The 18,409-nt window shown below is 46.3% G+C and overlaps 2 protein-coding genes across 7 annotated transcripts in view; both read left to right on the forward strand.

Annotated features, from left to right (window-relative positions):
- Positions 1 to 18,409, forward strand: part of LOC126943010 (zinc finger protein 845) — a 223,377-nt gene that overhangs the window by 201,622 nt on the left and 3,346 nt on the right. For 5 of the 6 annotated variants that reach the window (XM_050771249.1, XM_050771247.1, XM_050771252.1 and 2 more), the window contains one exon: positions 12,161 to 12,287. In XM_050771249.1, coding sequence (XP_050627206.1) covers positions 12,161 to 12,287 — 127 coding nt within the window. Of the gene's footprint in view, positions 1 to 4,009; positions 4,076 to 7,913; positions 8,002 to 12,160; positions 12,288 to 18,409 lie in introns of those variants that run through there. The other variant, XM_050771250.1, reaches the window with a different exon arrangement.
- LOC126943016 (zinc finger protein 813-like) overlaps positions 4,039 to 18,409 on the forward strand; it is a 46,520-nt gene continuing 32,149 nt past the window's right edge. The window contains exon 1 of the mRNA XM_050771270.1: positions 4,039 to 4,108. The gene's annotated coding sequence lies outside the window, so the exon portion shown is untranslated. The remainder of the gene's footprint in view (positions 4,109 to 18,409) is intronic.

The following is an 18,409-nucleotide window of genomic DNA, read 5'->3' on the forward strand; positions in this document are numbered from 1 at the left end:
CGCCCCCGCGCCCGCATCTTTGCTGTGTTTATCCAGCAGGTCCTCCCTCGCTGACCTGAGCAGCCTGTCCTGCATCCCAGGCGATGGTCCTAGGGAAGTCTCTGAAGGTGAGCACAGGGTGGACTCTCCCTCCCGAGTGAATGGAGAATAGAAAGGGAGAGAACTTCTGTTCCGTTTTGTGGGCGGTCAGCATGAAATCGTACTTTCCGCCCAGGCCGGGCCTTGAATTTTACATTCTAGTTTGCATCCCTGTTCCAGACAATTCCAGGGCTTTTGAATCATGCCTCAGCCTTCCTGGCGGGTCTCGCCGCCAAAACCCGGAAACAGAGGTGTTGGGAACAAGGCTGAGAGGCGCACAGGTCTCGCCCCGGCCCCGCCCGCTGCGGGTTCTAAAGCGCAAGGTCTCTCCGCCTCGCGCCCCGCCCCTACCTCACCCAGGCCCCGCCCACCTCCTCGCGGGTCCCGCCCAGGCCTGGCTTCTGTCCTGCGCGCGCAGATTCGCGCAGACCGGGAAGCGGATCTCGTGGAGTGACTCTCCCGCCGCGGCGCGTGAGTTTCGCCCTGTCTTGTATTAAGTCTGCGTTTCCCAGGTTTCCGGCTCTTCTGTACCTGGGACTTGGGATCCCCACAAACCTGGAAATTCTCGCCCATCCTCCTTCACCCAGAGCAAATTGAGACATCCCCGTGTGAGGCCGGGGGTCGCTTCCTTTGGGTTTTAGGTCGCCCTGAGGCTGGTGCCGTCCCGGGTCTTTCTGCTATAGGGCAACGTATACACTTTCTATCGCGTAGTTTTCCTGCTCTAAACCTTTTTCTGACTCCTCCAGCCCCGCGCTTTTTAAAGTCCTCACCCGATAGGTGGATTCTCGCCCTCGTAGGCCCCTGGAGCGCAGCGCCGCTGCCCCAGTCCCGGGAAGGCCGCGTCCTCTGCCTTGTCCTGGGATGCTGTAGAACCCACCCTTGTCTTAAGGCGCCATCACCGCTTCACCCCCGTCCTCGTGCGGGGCCCTGCTGCTCCAGAGGTCTCCCCACCACAGTCACCGCTTCTCCTGAGCCCGCGCTGAGGAGGTGCCCGGGGCCTGTCCTGTGACACGGGGTGTTCTTGCCTGCCCAGCTCCAGCCCCTGGAAAATGTGCTCCACCGGGATGCAGGAGTCTTACTCCAAACCCTTCTGTGATTGTGTGGGCCAAGGGGATCAGGAGACAGAGAGAGCAATAGAAAACCTGAGACAGAAAAATGAGAAAGACCCACAACAGATGGCAAAGTAGAGGATGCTGAGGGATTTGCCAAGAGACAGCAAAAGTGAAAAGAAAACGATAGGAAAGCAGGAGGAGAAAAGCAACTGGAGAAATGTAGAGAAAAGCTAGATGTACAGAGAGATGAAGGACAGTAAGGTAGGGAGAGGGGCAGCAAAGAGGGAGGCTCATCAGGGTGAGGGAGAGGAGGAGTCATTTGGAGCCGGGGCAGACAGAGCAGAGTGGTGCTGGTGGCAAGGAGAACAGAGGGAGAACCACAGCAGGGAGGACACCTGGGGATCTAGGCTGCCAGAGAGTGGGGTCAGGGCGATATAACAGGGAAGAGGGAATTTAATGGAGAGAGCAGAGGAGGCGCAGAGATGGTGTTCTGGGAAACTCAGGACTAGAGGGACTGATATGGGGGAGACAGAAGGGTGTTTATTTAAGGTAGGCACTGGCTCAGTGGATTTACATCTAAAAAGCTGAGCATTTCAACAAACACAGAGTGGGGTTTTTTGGTTTCAAAACTGCAGAATAAAAGCAGTTAATCATACATTGATAGGTCACGTAATCTATAGCATAGTGTAACTTGTGTCCTTCCATCGCTGGTGGCCTTGTAGCTGCGTTGAAAGAAAAACAAAAACAGCTAAATACATATATTTGTCCTTTTTTTTTTTCACTCTTGTTCTGGGAAGGTGGGGGGCTGTCTGGAGCTCGTTCCTTTGGCTTCGACTTTGCAAACAGCATTATCTTATAACTGTCCTTGAAGTGAGCTTGCTAGGCAGAGGAAAACTGGTTCTTCTTTTCTTTTTAACCCTTGCCTTGCCCATTACTTTTCTTGGAGTGAATGAATGCATATTTATTTTTTAATTGTCTGCCTCAGTTTCCTCCCTTAGATGCTTGTTATAAATAAGATTTTAATAGAAAGCATCACTGTTACTGGATTCTTCATGAAAGAGCAGGTTTTCTTCTGTAGGCACAGGCTGATATTCACATGGAGCTATTAGTTGAGTTGTAGTCTGCCTGGTTGCAATTGCTTCTATCGTTGATTGAATGTTCTTAACAAGGAGAGGTAAGAGGCAAGGGAGTATTAAACAAATTCTTAGTATGGCTAGAACCATTTCTATTAAGGTTTTGAATCTACTGAAGGAGGAAAACCAGCCTCTAAAGAGGGACTCAGAAGTCTACTTTGTCTAAGTGTGGACTGAAACATGGGCTAATTTTAAAATTCTGTCAGTTATTTCTATAAAAGCTTTCCTATTGTCATGGATTTCTAGGCAGCAATTAGTTAGATTAAACTTTCTACATACTCCTCCTTCCTGGGCTAGGAGGTAGTCTAAAGCCAATCTATGTTGGTAGATGGCATTTCTCATTTTTGTGGCTTGCTGGGCCAGTAAGTCGATGCATTTGCTGTTTCATTAGTGATGATTTCACGTACTGCTTGCAACTTTGTGATGCAATTAGAATGTAAATTGGGGTGCGGTAGCTTTATGACTTACCTTGTGCCCAGGTAGCCGGCCTAGAGTACTGAATTAGTCTTTCAGGGGGCCAATTTGTGTCTTTCTAATCTTCTATTTTTACGTCTTCTCTTATGTCTATACCTCTTTTGTTTTTTTCTTTAATGTTATTGTAGACAGGATACCTTCAAGGTTCTCCCTGTTGCAGTGGGAGTGAGAAGAAACATGGTCTAATGGTTTCAAGTACACAAGCCCTTGTACACTTTCCTGGCAACTGTCCGTAGTCGCGAGGCCCACAGATCTAATAGAGACGGGAGGGTGCTTGCCAGGTATTTGGAGCTTCAAGCTGATACTAGATGCGGTTTAGAGAAGAGAAACAGGAGAATGGATTTGGATGAGGTGATCTGGAGTCATCCTTGCCTTGCCACAAAGTTTTCTTTAGTGTTTCATTATAATACTGCTGTCTTAAACAAGTTAATTCTTCTACTGAGTCTTAAAAGCTTTTCTTTAGCGAACAGCACAGTATCTCCTGATAATGGAAGTTTTTAAGAGTGAGGCGCTTGAACATGTCAGCATTGGTTCGGGGGAAGAGTCAGAGTTAAATTATCTTGTGACATTAACTCTTTTGCTTCTTAAGGCCACTGGTCTCCTATGTTAGTCCTTCTACAAACAACATGAGGAAATGCTTAAGCTGCTAGCAATGTTTTCAGCTACCCGAGCAAACAGGTTTTTAGCTAAAAGAGGAGACTGTGGTAACTTCTGGTCTACGTGCTTATGGAATGATTTGAAGACTCGGAATCATTGGTGTGTAGAGATATGTATGGGGTAACCTGCAGTCCACATCGGTAAGTCTGGCTTTAGAATGGTGCAGTTTACAGGACGACAGGTTTTTGTTTCACAATCTGGTTTTGCCGGCATTTCGGTAAGCATAATTGGCTTTTGTTGTGTGCTGGGGTGCCACGATATGCAATACTCACCATCTTTTTCTGGTGTCCCAGGGGAACAAGGTGGCATGCATACGTATTTATAGTCATTTCTATAGTATCTCTGTACAGGTAGGTTACCACAGATGGGTGAGTCTAGGTCTGCTGCTGGACAAGCATCAAAATACAGAGAAATAGGCCCTTGGTAAAAGGGAGGGACCTTGGTTTGGTTTAAGAGGGGACTTTCTTTTGACCTTGCATGAATTTTAAACTATTCACCAGGTAAAAACTTGAGGTTGTAACATACATCAGGTTGGTTATTTCCTGGTCACAAATTGAGTAATTGAGTGGGTGGTCTGGTTATAAGTAAAAGTCTTTTTTTATTTTTTTTTTAAAGATGGAGTTTTGCTCTTGCCTGACTTGGTGGCTCATCCCTGTGATCCCAGCTACTCAGGAAGCTGAGGTAGGAGGATCGCTTGAGCCCAGGAGCTATAAGGTATTAAGTGCATGCTTCCCTCAAGGCCCTCTGGTCCCTTCTGGACTAATGTTGAAAGATGGGATGGATTGGCATGGAACTGTTGGGGTGGCCAGACCCAACACCAGGCCGCAGGGGCTACGAAGTCCGGTGGAGTCAAAGGAATGAGAAAAGACAAGTTAAGGATGCATAAGGTGGGTCCAGGGGGCCAACGCTAGTATGGAGGCTACAAAAGACCCGAACTCTGGAAGCCCACGCTATTTATTCGTGGTCAAACAAAGAAGCAGGTGGTACGACTGTGGGGGTTGAAAGGAAGTGGTGCATCCAGCACATGATCTACAGGTGTGTGGTTTAGCATTTATATGGAACATGTTCTGCTACTTGAGATCATGGGGAACATGTTATTCTAGTTTAAGATACAACCGTTTTCTGAGCCTGGAAGTGCTAAAAGCAAGGAACCAGCAAGTCTAGGCACATTCCAGAGGCCATGAGGCATTTTATTTCCTGAGCCCTGGATTCCATCCAAGCCATGAGGGGTTTGTGGGGAAAAGAATGAGAGATCAGACTGTGGCTGTGTCTATGTAGAAAAAAGAAGACATAAGAAACTCCATTTTTTTCTGTGCTAAGAAAAATTCTTCTGCCTTGAGATGCCATTAATCTGTAACTGTAGCCCCAACCCTGTGCTCACAGAAACATGTGCTGTGTTGACTCAAGGTTTAATGGATTTAGGGCTGTGCAGGATGTGCTTTGTTAAAAATGTGTTTGCAAGTAGTATGCTTGGTAAAAGTCATCGCCATTCTCCAGTCTCAAATACCCAGGGACGCAATGCACTGCAGAAGGCTGCAGGCACCTCTGCCCAAGAAAGCCTGTGTATTGTCCAAGGTTTCCCCCCCACTGAGACAGCCTGAGATATGGCCTCATGGGAAGGGAAAGACCTGACCGTCCCCCAGCCCGACACCCATAAAGGTTCTTTGCTGAGGAGGATTAGTGGAAGAGGGAGGTCTCTTTGCAGTTGAGATAAGAGGAAGGCATCTATCTCCTGGTCGTCCTGGAATGGAATGTCTCAGTGTAAAACCCAATGGTACATTCCATTTTCTGAGATGGGAGAAAACCACCTTATGGCTGGAGGTGAGACATGCTGGCAGCAATACTGCTCTTTACTGCATGGAGATGTTTGTGTAAAGTCAAACATAAATCTAGCCCACGTGCACATCAAGGGACAGCACTTTCCTTAAATTTATTTATGACACATAGACCTTTGTTCACGTTTTCCTGCTGACCCTCTCCCCACCATTACCCTGTAGTCCTGCCACATCCCCCTCCCTGAGATAGTAGAGATAGTGATGAGTAAATACTGAGGGAACTCAGAGACCAGTGCTGGCGCAGCTCCTCCGAACGCTGAGTGCCAGTCCCCTGGGCCCCCTGTTCTTTCTTTTTACTTTGTCTCTGTGTCTTATTTCTTTTCTCAGTCTCTCATCCCACCAGATGAGAAATACCCACAGGTGTGGAGGGGCCGGCCCCCTTCAGGGTTTTCTGCCTTGGGCTTAGATTGTAATGCGGAGGGCAGCCTTCCACCCTTTGGCACAGAGCTTGGAGTTCCAAAGGCCACAGGGGGTTTTAGACCCTGGACTCCTTCATGTTCCAAGACTCTTTTTATATTATGTCAGACTAGCAAGCCCTGCCTCAGCTTTTCTCCAACACTCAGCTTTTCCCCAACATGGAACGCTATTGTAAAAGCACCCATGTATTCTTTTTTCTTTTCTTTTCTTTTTCTTTTTTTTTCAGCTGGAGTTTCCTTCTTCTTGCACAGGGTGGAGTGCAATGGTGTGATCTCGGCTCACATGGAACCTGGCCACCCATGTATTCTTGGTTGAAAAAATTTGCTTATGTCTTAGTTCCACAGATGACCCTCTTTCCCTGTTTTCAAGGTCAATAGCTGTGTATTCGCACTTCTGCATTTTATAAACGTTACTGTGCTTTTCTTGTAAGGCAAAATTAAATGTTGGGAATCAGTGGCATCAGAACCTTGTAAAGAAGTTTCTTTGGCCCAGGCATGTGAAAGAGGCTTCTCTAATTTTCAAAGATAGGGGTGATAAAGACCAACCCTTCCCATTCGCCCTTCCAGGCCCCATGTAAGAATTCAGGCACACCTCACTCATCTATCACATGAGAAATGTGTTTTTTTTTTTTTTTTTTTTTTTTGAGACAGAGTCTCTGTTATCTAGGCTGTGAGTGCAGTCTGATGATCTAGGCTCACTGCAACCTCTGTTTCCTGGGTTCAAGTGATTTTTGTGCCTCAGCATCCCAAGTAGCTAAGATTACAGGAGTGTGCCACCACACCCGGCTAATTATTATATTTTATTTTATTTTGTTTTTGAGTCTCACATTGTCACCCTAGACTGAAGTGCAGTGGCGTGATCTCGGCTCAGTGCAACTGCCACCTCCTGGGTTCAAGCGATTCTCCTGCCTCTGCCTCCTGAGTAGCTGGGATTACAGACACCCACCAAGCCCACTTACTTTTTTTAGTTTTAGTAGAGATGGGGTTTCACCATGTTGGCCAGACTGGTCTCAAACTTCTTTTTTTTGAGACAGAGTCTTGCTCTGTCGCCCAGGCTGGAGTGCAGTGGCCGGATCTCAGCTCACTGCAAGCTCCGCCTCCCAGGCTTACGCCATTCTTCTGCCTCAGCCTCCCGAGTAGCTGTGACTACAGGCGCCCGCCACCTCGCCTGGCTAGTTTTTTGTATTTTTTTTAGTAGAGACGGGGTTTCTTTTTTTATTTATTTATTTATTTTGAGACGGAGTCTCGCTGTGTCGCCCAGGCTGGAGTGCAGTGGCCGGATCTCAGCTCACTGCAAGCTCTGCCTCCCGGGTTTTTACGCCATTCTCCTGCCTCAGCCTCCCGAGTAGCCGGGACTACAGGCGCCCGCCACCTCGCCCGGCTAGTTTTTTGTATTTTTTAGTAGAGACGGGGTTTCACCGTGTTAGCCAGGATGGTCTCGATCTCCTGACCTCGTGATCCGCCCGTCTCGGCCTCCCAAAGTGCTGGGATTACAGGCTTGAGCCACCGCGCCCGGCGAGACGGGGTTTCAACATGTTACCAGGATGGTCTCGATCTCCTGACCTCATGATCCGCCCATCACGGCCTCCCAAAGTGCTGGGATTACAGGCTTGAGCCACCGCGCCCGGCCTGGTCTCAAACTTCTGACCTCTAGTAATCCACCCTCCTTGACCTTCCAGAGTGCTAGTATTACAGACATGAGCCACCGTGCCTGGCTCAGTTTTTATTTTTAGTAGAGACAGGGTATCACTGTGTTGGCCAGGCTGGTCTTGAACTCCTGAGCCCAAGTGATCCTCACACCTCTGCCTCCTATGTAGCTGGGACCACGGACACACATGTGCACAACCATGCCTGGCTAAGTTTTTGTATTTTTGGTAGCGATGGGGTTTCACCATGTTACCCAGGCTGGTCTCAAACTCCTGAGTTCAAAAGATCTATCTGCCTCAGCCTCCCAGAGTACTGGGATGACAGGCATGAGTCACCACACCTAGCATCTGCATGGGGTTTGGTCAGGGCTGGGTCTGGGGACCCAGGGCTGGGTCAGGCAGCAGAGCTCATTCCAGCCCAGCTCCCCACTGCTGCAGCATATGTGTCGGCTCCTTCAGGAGAGAAGCGGGAGTTTTCCTGTAGGAGTTTATCATCCCTGGTGCGGTGGGCAGCACAGGGGACCATATTTCCCAGGGTGAGGTCTCCTTTGTATGTTTCATTGCGTTACAGGGAGGGGGTTTCTTGATTCTGAGCAATAAACAACATGTTTTTAACATTTAGGATTGACTGCTAAAGACTCTTGGTCCATGAGGAAGAAACCTGGAAGAGGAAGAGGAAAGCAAAGGAGTCAGGGATGGCTCTTCCTCAGGTGAGATGATGTTCTCGGTGGATTGTTCTGTCTCCTTCCTTTCAGAAACGCTGGGCCTTGGAGTTAGGAATCTTCTCTGAGTCTGAAGCGTCCTGCCTGACAGGTTTGCTCACACTCACCCATGCCTTCCCTCAGTCCCTCTCATCGCGCTTAGATTCCATCTCTCGTGACCCAGTGACATGAACTTGGGAAGAGGCTGCACTGGGCATGGGCCTGGGAAGGGCTCACACCAGACATGGATGGAGATGGGGTGAGGGTCCCGTGGTGTCAGGGCTGTTGGGCAGCAGGGATTGTTCAGGGGCCACATCTGGATGCACTGTCAGGTCTCTGTGGACCAGGATTAGAGCAGCTGCCACTGGAAGTCACGTATTCATGTGCACAACATACATGGTAAATTCTAGAAAAGGAGATCAATACGGAGAAATGTTTTCTGCCTGATTTTTTACTACACTTTTAGGTAATTGAGTGAGTTACTGTGTTTCTGACTCCAAAAATCTTACTAATTAGAATGAAAAGTTTGTACACAGACACGAATGATACAAGGTGTTTTATTCCATCATTATTTTAAGAATATGAAGTCAACCTAAATAATAGGAGATTCATTAAACCATTCTTAGCACATTAAGCTCATGGAGACTGTGATGTTACTATGGAGAGGCTTGTGAAACAGGTGTTTTCAGTAAAAATGGTTACAATTTTTATTATCATTATTATTATTATATTATGATAATGTTATTATATTTCAAATATACGTCGTCTTGCTCTATCGCCCAGGCTGAAGTGCAGTGACATGATCTTGGCTCACGGCCACCTCCACCTTCGAGGTTCGAGCAGTTCTCCTGCCTCAACCTCCCGAGTAGCTGGGATTATAAGCACACGTCACCATGCCCAGCTAATTTTGTTGTATTTTTATTAGTGATGGGTATCACTATGTTGGCCAGGCTGGTCTCAAACTGCTGACCTCAGGTGATCTGCCCACCTCAGCCTCCTGGAGTGCTGGGATTACAGGTGCAAGCCACCGTGCCCAGCCCCAACAATTATTATTAAATATATATTTTTTCTATTTAAACATCACATGATGAGTATATTTTTTTTGTGGTAAAACTCCAAGCAAAGCTGCAGCTTAGACCCTTGGCCATAAGGCATCTCTGTTCCCAGTCACGTCCTCCACCCTCCTTCCAGCCTCACTGGGGAGCCACTACTGTCAGTTTTGTGCCAGGCATCAGAGCAAGTCTTGTACACGTGTATTTCTGCATCATTATGAGACTTTAGAAAAAATTCTACAATAAATTTTTTTAAAAAAGTTTTTTACAAAAATTAGCTGGGCATGGCGGCACGTGCCTATAATCCAAGCTACTCAGGAAGCTGAGGCAGGAGAATCGCTTGAACCTGGGAGGTGCACGTTGCAGTAGACATTGCAGTAGGACATTGCAGAGATTGTGCTACTGCACTCCAGCCTGGGCACAGAGCAAGACTCCGTCTCAAAAAAAAAAAGAAAAAAAGTTTTTATATTTCTGTTTTCACTTTCGATTTGGGGCTACATGTGAAGGTCTGTTACACAGGTAAACTAGTGTCATCGGGGTTTGTTGTACAGATTATTTCTTCACTCTGGTGTTAAGCCCCATACCCAAAAGTTATTTTTAATTAATTTATTTTTTTGAGACTGAGTTTTGCTCTTGTTGCCCAGGCTGGAGTATAATGGCATGATCTCAACTCGCTGCAACCTCTGCCTCCCAGGTTCAAGCAATTCATCTGCCTCAGCTTCCCCAGTAGCTGAGATTACAGAGGCCTTCTACCATGCCTTGCTAATTTTTGTATTTTTAGTAGAGACAAGTTTCACCATGTTGGGCCAGGCTGATCTTGAACTCCTGACAGGTGATCCACCTGCCTCGGCCTCCCAAAGTGGTGGGATTACAGGCATGAGCCGCCGCGGGTCTGGCCCCCAATAGTTATTTTTTCTGCCGCCTCCTTCCTCTCCACCCTCCACCCTCAAGTAGACCCCAGAGTCTGTTGTTTTCTTCTTTGTGTTTTAGTAAATATTGTACTTTGATATTTGATTCTGCTGGTTGTGAATTCACATGTTGTCCTGTTAGTAAACATGGCTAGCTTGCTCTTTGCCATCTGCATTGGAAACTGGCTGAACGAAAACATGTGGGTCCTTTGAGATTTTTCCCTGTATAAAGAGTGCCATAGTGGCTACCTCTGCACACGCCTGCATTCCTACACATATCTGAACATTCCTCCAGGTCAGGCAGGTGAAAGGTGATTGCTTCCTCTAGGATGGGGCATTTCCTGTTTTCTTAGATCCCACAAGATTCCCCCCGCCCCGCCCACAATTGCCGAAGTGTCCTTTTCCAGCAAGATGAGATTCCTCTTCAGTTAAACAAAACTTGCTGGCCGGGCGCGGTGGCTCAAGCCTGTAATCCCAGCACTTTGGGAGGCCGAGACGGGCGGATCACGAGGTCAGGAGATCGAGACCATCCTGGTTAACACGGTGAAACCCCGTCTCTACTAAAAAAAAAAGTACAAAAAAAAAACTAGCCGGGCGCGGTGGCTCAAGCCTGTAATCCCAGCACTTTGGGAGGCCGAGGCGGGCGGATCACGAGGTCAGGAGATCGAGACCATCCTGGCTAACACGGTGAAACCCCGTCTCTACTAAAAATACAAAAAACTAGCCGGGCGCGGTGGCGGGCGCCTGTAGTCCCAGCTACTCGGGAGGCTGAGGCAGGAGAATGGCGTGAACCCGGGAGGCGGAGCTTGCAGTGAGCTGAGATCCGGCCACTGCACTCCAGCCTGGGTGACAGCGCGAGACTCCGTCTCAAAAAAAAAAAAAAAAAAACAAAACTTGCTACTTTTTATATTTTTAAAGCCTTTATATATATAAACACGCACACACGTACACATATACATATACACACGCAAATGTATATATTTTGAACAACTTTTACAGTTTGAAAATCTGGGGAAAATGACAACCCTTACTATTAACATCTAGTTTTTTGTGAGTCTGTGTAGGCTTCATTATTTTGTTTTATATATATATAACCTATATTATACATATATAACATTATATATAATGGATATTTATATATTTGTGATATATGACAAATATTTATATTTATTTGTTATGTATATATAATATACATTATATCTAACAAGTATATTATTTATATATTTGTTATATATACATATATATTATATATATTATATACATATATAAAATGAATTTTCATACTTTGAGTAATCTAGTTTTCATGTATTTTATTTTGAGACTGGGTCTCACTGTGTTGCCCAGGCTGGAGCACAGTGGCATGATCTGAGCTCACTGCAACTTGCACCCTCAGGCTCAAACCACCTTCCTACCTCAGGCTCCCCAGTAGCTGGAACTACAGGTGCCTGCCACCATGCCTGGCTGATTTTTTTTTTTTTTTTTTTTTTGAGATGGAGTCTCTGTTCCCCAAGCTGGAGTGCAGTGGTGTGATTTTGGATCATTGCAACATCTACCTCCCAGGATCAAGCAATTCTGCTGTGTCAGCCTCCCAGGGAGCTGGGATAACAGGCATGTGCCACTGTGGCCAGCCAGATACTAGTTTCTGATCTTTCATTGTGAATGTTGTCATCTCTGAAGACATCACCCATACTCTGTCTCATCTAGATACTGAATGTCACTTGGTGTGTCAATAAAAGTTTCTTGGCCGGGCACGGTGGATCACGCCTGTAATTCCAGCACTTTGAGAGGCGGAGTCAGGTGGATCACGAGGTCAGGGATTTGAGACCAACCTGGGCAATGTGGTGAAACCCCATTTCTGCTAAAAATACAAAAGTTAACTGGTCCTGGTGGCGTGTGCCTGTAATTTCAGCTACTCAGGAGGCTAAGGCAGGAGAATCGTTTGATCCTGGGAGGTGGAGGTTGCAGTGAGAGGAGACTGCACCATTGCACTCCAGCCTGAGTGACAGACCGAGACTCCACCTCAAAAAAAAAATTAAATTTTAGTAAAACACAACTGGGAGGACAAAGTGTGGTGAGAAATCCCTTACGCAGATTTGTTAGAATATTCACTGCATTTAAATCCATGCTTTCACCTTTCTTTCTTCTCATTTTCTGTAAAGATAAGAATTCTGCCCATAACCATTTGGTTAAAATTTGTTTTCCTTTCAGGGTCTATTGACATTCAGGGACGTGGCCATAGAATTCTCTCAAGAGGAGTGGAAATGCCTGGACCCTGCTCAGAGGACTCTGTACAGGGACGTGATGGTGGAGAATTATAGGAACCTGGTCTCCCTGGGTGAGGATAATTTCCTTCCAGAAGTGGGGATGTCCCCTTGCGTATCTTTGTATTTTGTCTTTTTTTTAGATACAAAGTCTTGCTCTGTCCCCCCAGGGTGGAGTGAAGTGGTGGGATCATAGCTCACTGCAGTCTTGAATTCCTGGGCTCAGGTGATTGTCCCACCTCAGCCTCCACCAGTAGCTGGTACAGGTGTATGCCACCATGTTGGGCAAATTTTTAGTTGTTTTTTTTCCAGACGGGGACTTCCTGTGTTGTTGAAATCCATCTTGATCTCCTGAGCTCAAGAAATCCTCCTCAGTCTCCCGAGTAGCTGGGATTACAGGCGCCAAACCCCATACCTAATTATGGGCTTTTATTTTTAAGATTTTTGCATACGTGCAGCCGGGTGTGGTGGCTCATGCCTGTAATCTCAGCATTTTGGGAGGCCGAGGTGGGCGGATCACGAGGTCAGGAGATCAAGACCAGCTTGGCCAACACGGTAAAACCTGGTCTCTACTAAAAATACAAAAATTAGCCGTGTGTGGTGGCACTGGCCTGTAAAGCCAGCTACTTAGGAGGCTGAGGCAGGAGAATTGCATGAACCTAGGAATCAGTTTGCAGTGAGCCAAGATCGCCAGTGCACTGCAGCCTGGTGACAAGTGAGACTCTGTCTCAAAAAAATAAATAAAATAAAATAAAATATTTGCATATGTATGTCCTTAAGGCTAATATGAGTCTATGAGTTTCTTGTAGACAACACATAGTTGGTTCCTGTTCATTGAGCCAGACTTTGCCTTCTGAGTGCAGAGTTAAATACTTACAGCTAAAGTATTACTGATGGAGAAGACCTTACCTTTGTGATTTTGTTACATATTATCTGTATTTCTTGTAGGTTTTTTTGGTTCTTCATTTCTCATTTCCTACTTTTTGTGTTTAATTGCTTTTTTGTGTAGACTTGCTTTGACTCCCTTCTTATTTCCTTTTTGTTTGTTTATTTATGATGGAGTCTCACTCTGTCACCAAGGCTACAGTTCAGCGGTACGGTCTTGGCTCACCACAGTGAGCTCCGCCTCTCGGGCTCAAACGATCCTTGTGCCCCAGTGGCTCACCCCTATAATCCCAGCACTTTGGGAGGCCGAGACGGGCGGATCACAAGGTCAGGAGATCGAGACCATCCTGGCTAACACGTTGAAACTCCGTCTCTACTAAAAAATACAAAAAACTAGCCGGACGAGGTGGCGGGCGCCTGTAGTCCCAGCTACTCGGGAGGCTGAGGCAGGAGAATGGCGTAAACCCGGGAGGCAGAGCTTGCAGTGAGCTGAGATCCGGCCACTGCACTCCAGCCTGGGCGACAAAGCGAGACTCTGTCTCAGAAAAAAAAAAAAAAAAAAACCAGCCTGGCTAACATGGCGAAACTCCGTCTCTACTAAAATACAAAAATTGGCTGGACACTGTGGTGGGCGCCTATAATCCTGCTACTCAAGAGTCTAACCCAGGAGAGTAACTTGAACCCGGGAGGTAGAGGTTGCAGTGAGCCGAGATTGCGCCACTACACTCCAGCCTGGATGACAGCACGAGCCTCTGTCTCAAAGAAGAAAAAAAAAAAATCCATAACCTGCAAAAACTACTTTTTCTCTACTAGACCTGTGTTTATGTCAGAATTATTTCTGTGTATGTTGCATTTTCATTAACATATATGTACCGTGTTTTTTCATGCTTTTTTCTTCTAAACAACAGAAAAAAAGTTGAATTATGAAGAAAAGGTATACTTACACCAGTTTGTGTATCTGTCCTTTTATTTTCCTATTCATTTATTTATTTGTTGATGAGATGAAGTTTTGTTCTTATCGCCCAGGCTGGGGTGTAATGGCACAATCTCGGGTCACTCCAACCTCCAACTCCTGGGTTCAGGTGATTCTCCTGCCTCAGTATCCCATGTAGCTGGCATTACAGGCGTGTGCCACCATGCCTGGCTAATTTTGTTTTTTTTTTTGAGACGGAGTCTTGCTCTGTCGACCAGGCTGGATCGCAGTGGCGCGATCTCGGCTCCACGCCATTCTCCTGCCTTAGCCTCCCGAGTAGCTGGGACTACAGGCACCCGCCACTACATCCGGCTAATTTTTTGTATTTTTAGTGGAGATGAGGTTTTGCCGTGTTAACCAGAATGGTCTCGATCTCCTGACCACGTGATCCATCCGCCTTGGCCTCCCAAAGTGCTGGGATTACAGGCATGAACCACCGCGCCCAGCCATAATTTTGTATTTTAATAGACACAGGGTTTCTCCTTTTTGGTCAGGCTGGTCTGGAGCCCCCGCCCTCGAGTGATCCACCAACCTCGGCCTCCTAAACTGCTGGGATTACAGGTGTGAACCACCGTGCCTGGCCTCTCTGTCTTTTTATTTACCTTTACTGGAAAACTTTATATATGTTTGTGGGTTGGAGTTGCTCTTTGGACTTCTTTCATTTCTTTCTTTCTTTTTTTTTTTTTTAAGACAGAGTCTTGGTCTGTCACCCAGGCCGGAGTGTGGTGGTACGATCTTGGCCAACTGCAACCTCTGTCTCTCGGGTTCAAGTGATTCTGCTGCTTCAGTCTCCCAAGTAGCTGGGACTACAGGCACATGACACCACACCCGGCTAATTTTTTCTTTTTTACTTTTTTGTAGAAATGGGGTTTCACTGTGTGAGCCAGGATGGTCTCAATCTCCTGACCTCCTGATCCTCCTGTGTCAGCCTCCCAAAATGCTGGGATTACAGGTGTGAACCACCATGCCTGGCCAGCCTCAAAGTTTTTAAAACATGTTATTGCTATAGATGCCTTCAAGCATTGGAAGATTTATAGTACAGGCTCTAAACTTCCTTTGTTTAATCAGATTTGTCAGTCTTCGGTGATATTGATGATGAGATGCTCCTGTTCCTGTCTCAGTCATTTCACTGTCCTGTCACAAGTAGCTTAGACTGGCCAGCCGAGGTGACTCATGCCTCTAATCCCAGCAGTTCGGGGTGTCAAGGTGGGCGGATCACTGGAAATCACGAGTTTGAGACCAGTCTGGCCAACATGATCAAACCTCGAATCTACTAAATACAAGAAATTGGCCGGGTGCGGTGGCTCAAACCTGTAATCCCAGCACTTTGGGAGGCTGAGAGGGGCAGATCACCTGAGTTTAGGGGTTCGAGGCCAGCCTGGCCAACATGGTGAAACCCCGTTGCTACCAAAAATACAAAAATTAGCTGGGCATGGTGGCGCATGGCTGTTATCCCAAGTACTTGAGAGGCTGAGGCAGGAGAATCACTTGAACACGGGAGGTGGAGGTTGCAGTGAGCCAAGATTGCCCCACTGCACTCCAGTCCAGGTGACAAAGTGAGACTCCGGGCTGAGGTGGGAGAATCTCTTGAGGCAGGAGAATCCTGCCACTACACTCCAGGCTGGGTGACAGAGCATGACTCGGTCTCAAAAACAAACAGGAAAAGAAACAGCTTAAACTAGGAGGCTTCAGACATAGAAATTTATTTCTCATGAATTTGGAAAGTGAAAAATCCAAGAGCAAGGTGCCAGCCAAATTGGTTGCTGGTGAGAGCCTTCTTCATGGTTTAGTCCAGCCATCTTCCTGCCGTGTCTTGACACGGGGGAAAGAGGAACAGAAAACGAGCTCTTTAATATCTCTTCTTATAAAAGCACAAGTCCTATTCATGAGTAGTCAACACCCATGACCAAATTCTCTCAAAGGCCCGATCTGCTGGAAAATCCTATTGGAGAATAAGAACTCTGAAAATGGCTTTTGGCCAAGAAGAACATTAATACCAGGGAGCCTGCATCATATTTTTTATGTTTTTATTGTGCAATTTGATTTATAAAATGTTTTCGGCCGGGCGCGGTGGCTCAAGCCTGTAATCCCAGCACTTTGGGAGGCCGAGGCGGGCGGATCACAAGGTCAGGAGATCGAGACCACAGTGAAACCCCGTCTCTACTAAAAATACAAAAAATTAGCCGGGCGCGGTGGCGGGCGCCTGTAGTCCCAGCTACTCAGGAGGCTGAGGCAGGAGAATGGCGGGAACCCGGGAGGCGGAGCTTGCAGTGAGCCGAGATCGCGCCACTGCACTCCAGCCTGGGCAACAGCGTGAGACTCTGTCTCAAAAAAAAAAAAAAAAAAAAAAAAAAAAGAAAAAAAAAAAAAGGCCGGGCGCGGTGGCTCAAGCCTGTAATCCCAGCACTTTGGGAGGCCGAGACGGGCGGATCATGAGGTCAGGAGATCGAGACCATCCTGGATAACCCAGTGAAACCCTGTCTCTACTAAAAAATACAAAAAAAAAAAAATTAGCCGGGCGTGGTGGTGGGCGCCTGTAGTCCCAGCTACGCGGGAGGCTGAGGCAGGAGAATGGCGTGAACCCGGGAGGCGGAGCTTGCAGTGAGCTGAGATCCGGCCACTGTACTCCAGCCTGGGCGACAGAGCCAGACTCCGTCTCAAAAAAAAAAAAAAAAAAAAAAAAATGTTTTCTCTGATCTCAGTTTAAACATTTTCCCAGCACATTCTATGTTTTATATTTTGTGCATAGTGAACTAGATAATTAAGGCCAACAATGCATATATATATAGAATTGCTGTATTGCCTGGCTGTTTCATAAATATAGTTGTGACATGGTAATTGCACCCTCTGACAGTGTTAGTCATTCTTTTTTTTTTTTTTTTTTTTGAGATGAAGTCTCACCCTGTCACTCAGGCTGGAGTGCAATGGTGCGATCTCGGCTCACTACAACCTCCACTTCCCGTGTTCAAATGATTCTCCTGCCTCAGCCTCCCAAGTAGCTGAGATTACAGGCACCCACCACCACGACCAGCTAATTTTTTTGTATTTTTAGTAGAGTTGGGATTTCACCATGTTAGCCAGGCTACTCTCGAACTCCTGACTTCATGATCTGCCCGCCTCAGCCTCCCAAAGTGCTGGCATTACAGACCTGAGCCACCGTGCCCGACCGTTAGTCAATTCTTATTCCTTATAATGCTGTGTAGTTTTTTGACCTCATAAATCAGAAGGTAGTGATCTTAACATGTATTTCAGTTCTTATATTGTGTGCTCATTGTAAGTAGAAGTTTGGCATTTTTCTTAACAGGGAATTGTTTAGAATTTTGCAGTTTGCATAAATCTACTTATTATTTGCTTGCTGGTTTTATGGATTACAATATTTTACTAATTAAATTTTATGACCATACATAAGGCTTTTCAGTATCGGTATACAATATAACTGACACAGTCCACTAGTTAATGTCACACAGTGCCACTGGACACTGTGGCTCACGCATGCCATCCCAGGACTTTGGGAGGCTGAGGCAGGTGGATCACTTGAGGTCAAAAGTTCGAGGCCAGCCTGGCCAAATGTTGAAACCTTATGTCCACTAAAAATACAAAAATTAGCCAAGCATGGTGATGTGTGCCTTGAACCTAAAAGGTGGAGGTTGCAGTGAGCCAAGATCAGGCAGCATTGAACTCCAGCCCATTGTGACACAGCAAACATTTGTCTCAAAAATATAAAAACTAAAAAAAAATTTCAAATGTCACGACATGCATTTTCTGCATGGATTTAGGTAATTTTATGACAGTTATTCAGAAAAACATTGTTTTTTTTTTTTTTTTTTTTTTTTTTGAGACGGAGTCTTGCTCTGTCGCCCAGGCTGGAGTGCAGTGGCCGGATCTCAGCTCACTGCAAGCTCCATCTCCCGGGTTTACGCTATTCTCCTGCCTCAGCCTCCCGAGTAGCCGGGACTACAGAAAAACATTGTATTAACTTTTTTTTTGAGATGGAGTCTCACTTTGTCTCCCAGACTGAAGTACAGTGGTGCAATCTCAGCTCACTGCAACCTCTACCTCTTGGGTTCAAACGATTCTTGTGCCTCAGCCTCCCAAGTAGCTGGGACTACAGACGTGGGCCATCATACCTGGCTAAATTTTGTAATCTTTTCTTATCTTCTCAGTGCTATGATTGTTTGACAACATAGAATTGCCATTGATTTTGGTTATCCTTATATGAGGTTGTTGTGGATTATTTACCAATATAGTATATCATGTGGTCCTTTAGCATTTTTTTGTATACAGTAAATATGCCGTAAATATGAAGAATATATACTTTTCATTGATGTGACAGTGATG

The sequence above is a fragment of the Macaca thibetana genome, chromosome 19 (genome assembly GCF_024542745.1).
Source record: "Macaca thibetana thibetana isolate TM-01 chromosome 19, ASM2454274v1, whole genome shotgun sequence".
NCBI classification, from domain to species: domain Eukaryota; kingdom Metazoa; phylum Chordata; class Mammalia; order Primates; family Cercopithecidae; genus Macaca; species Macaca thibetana.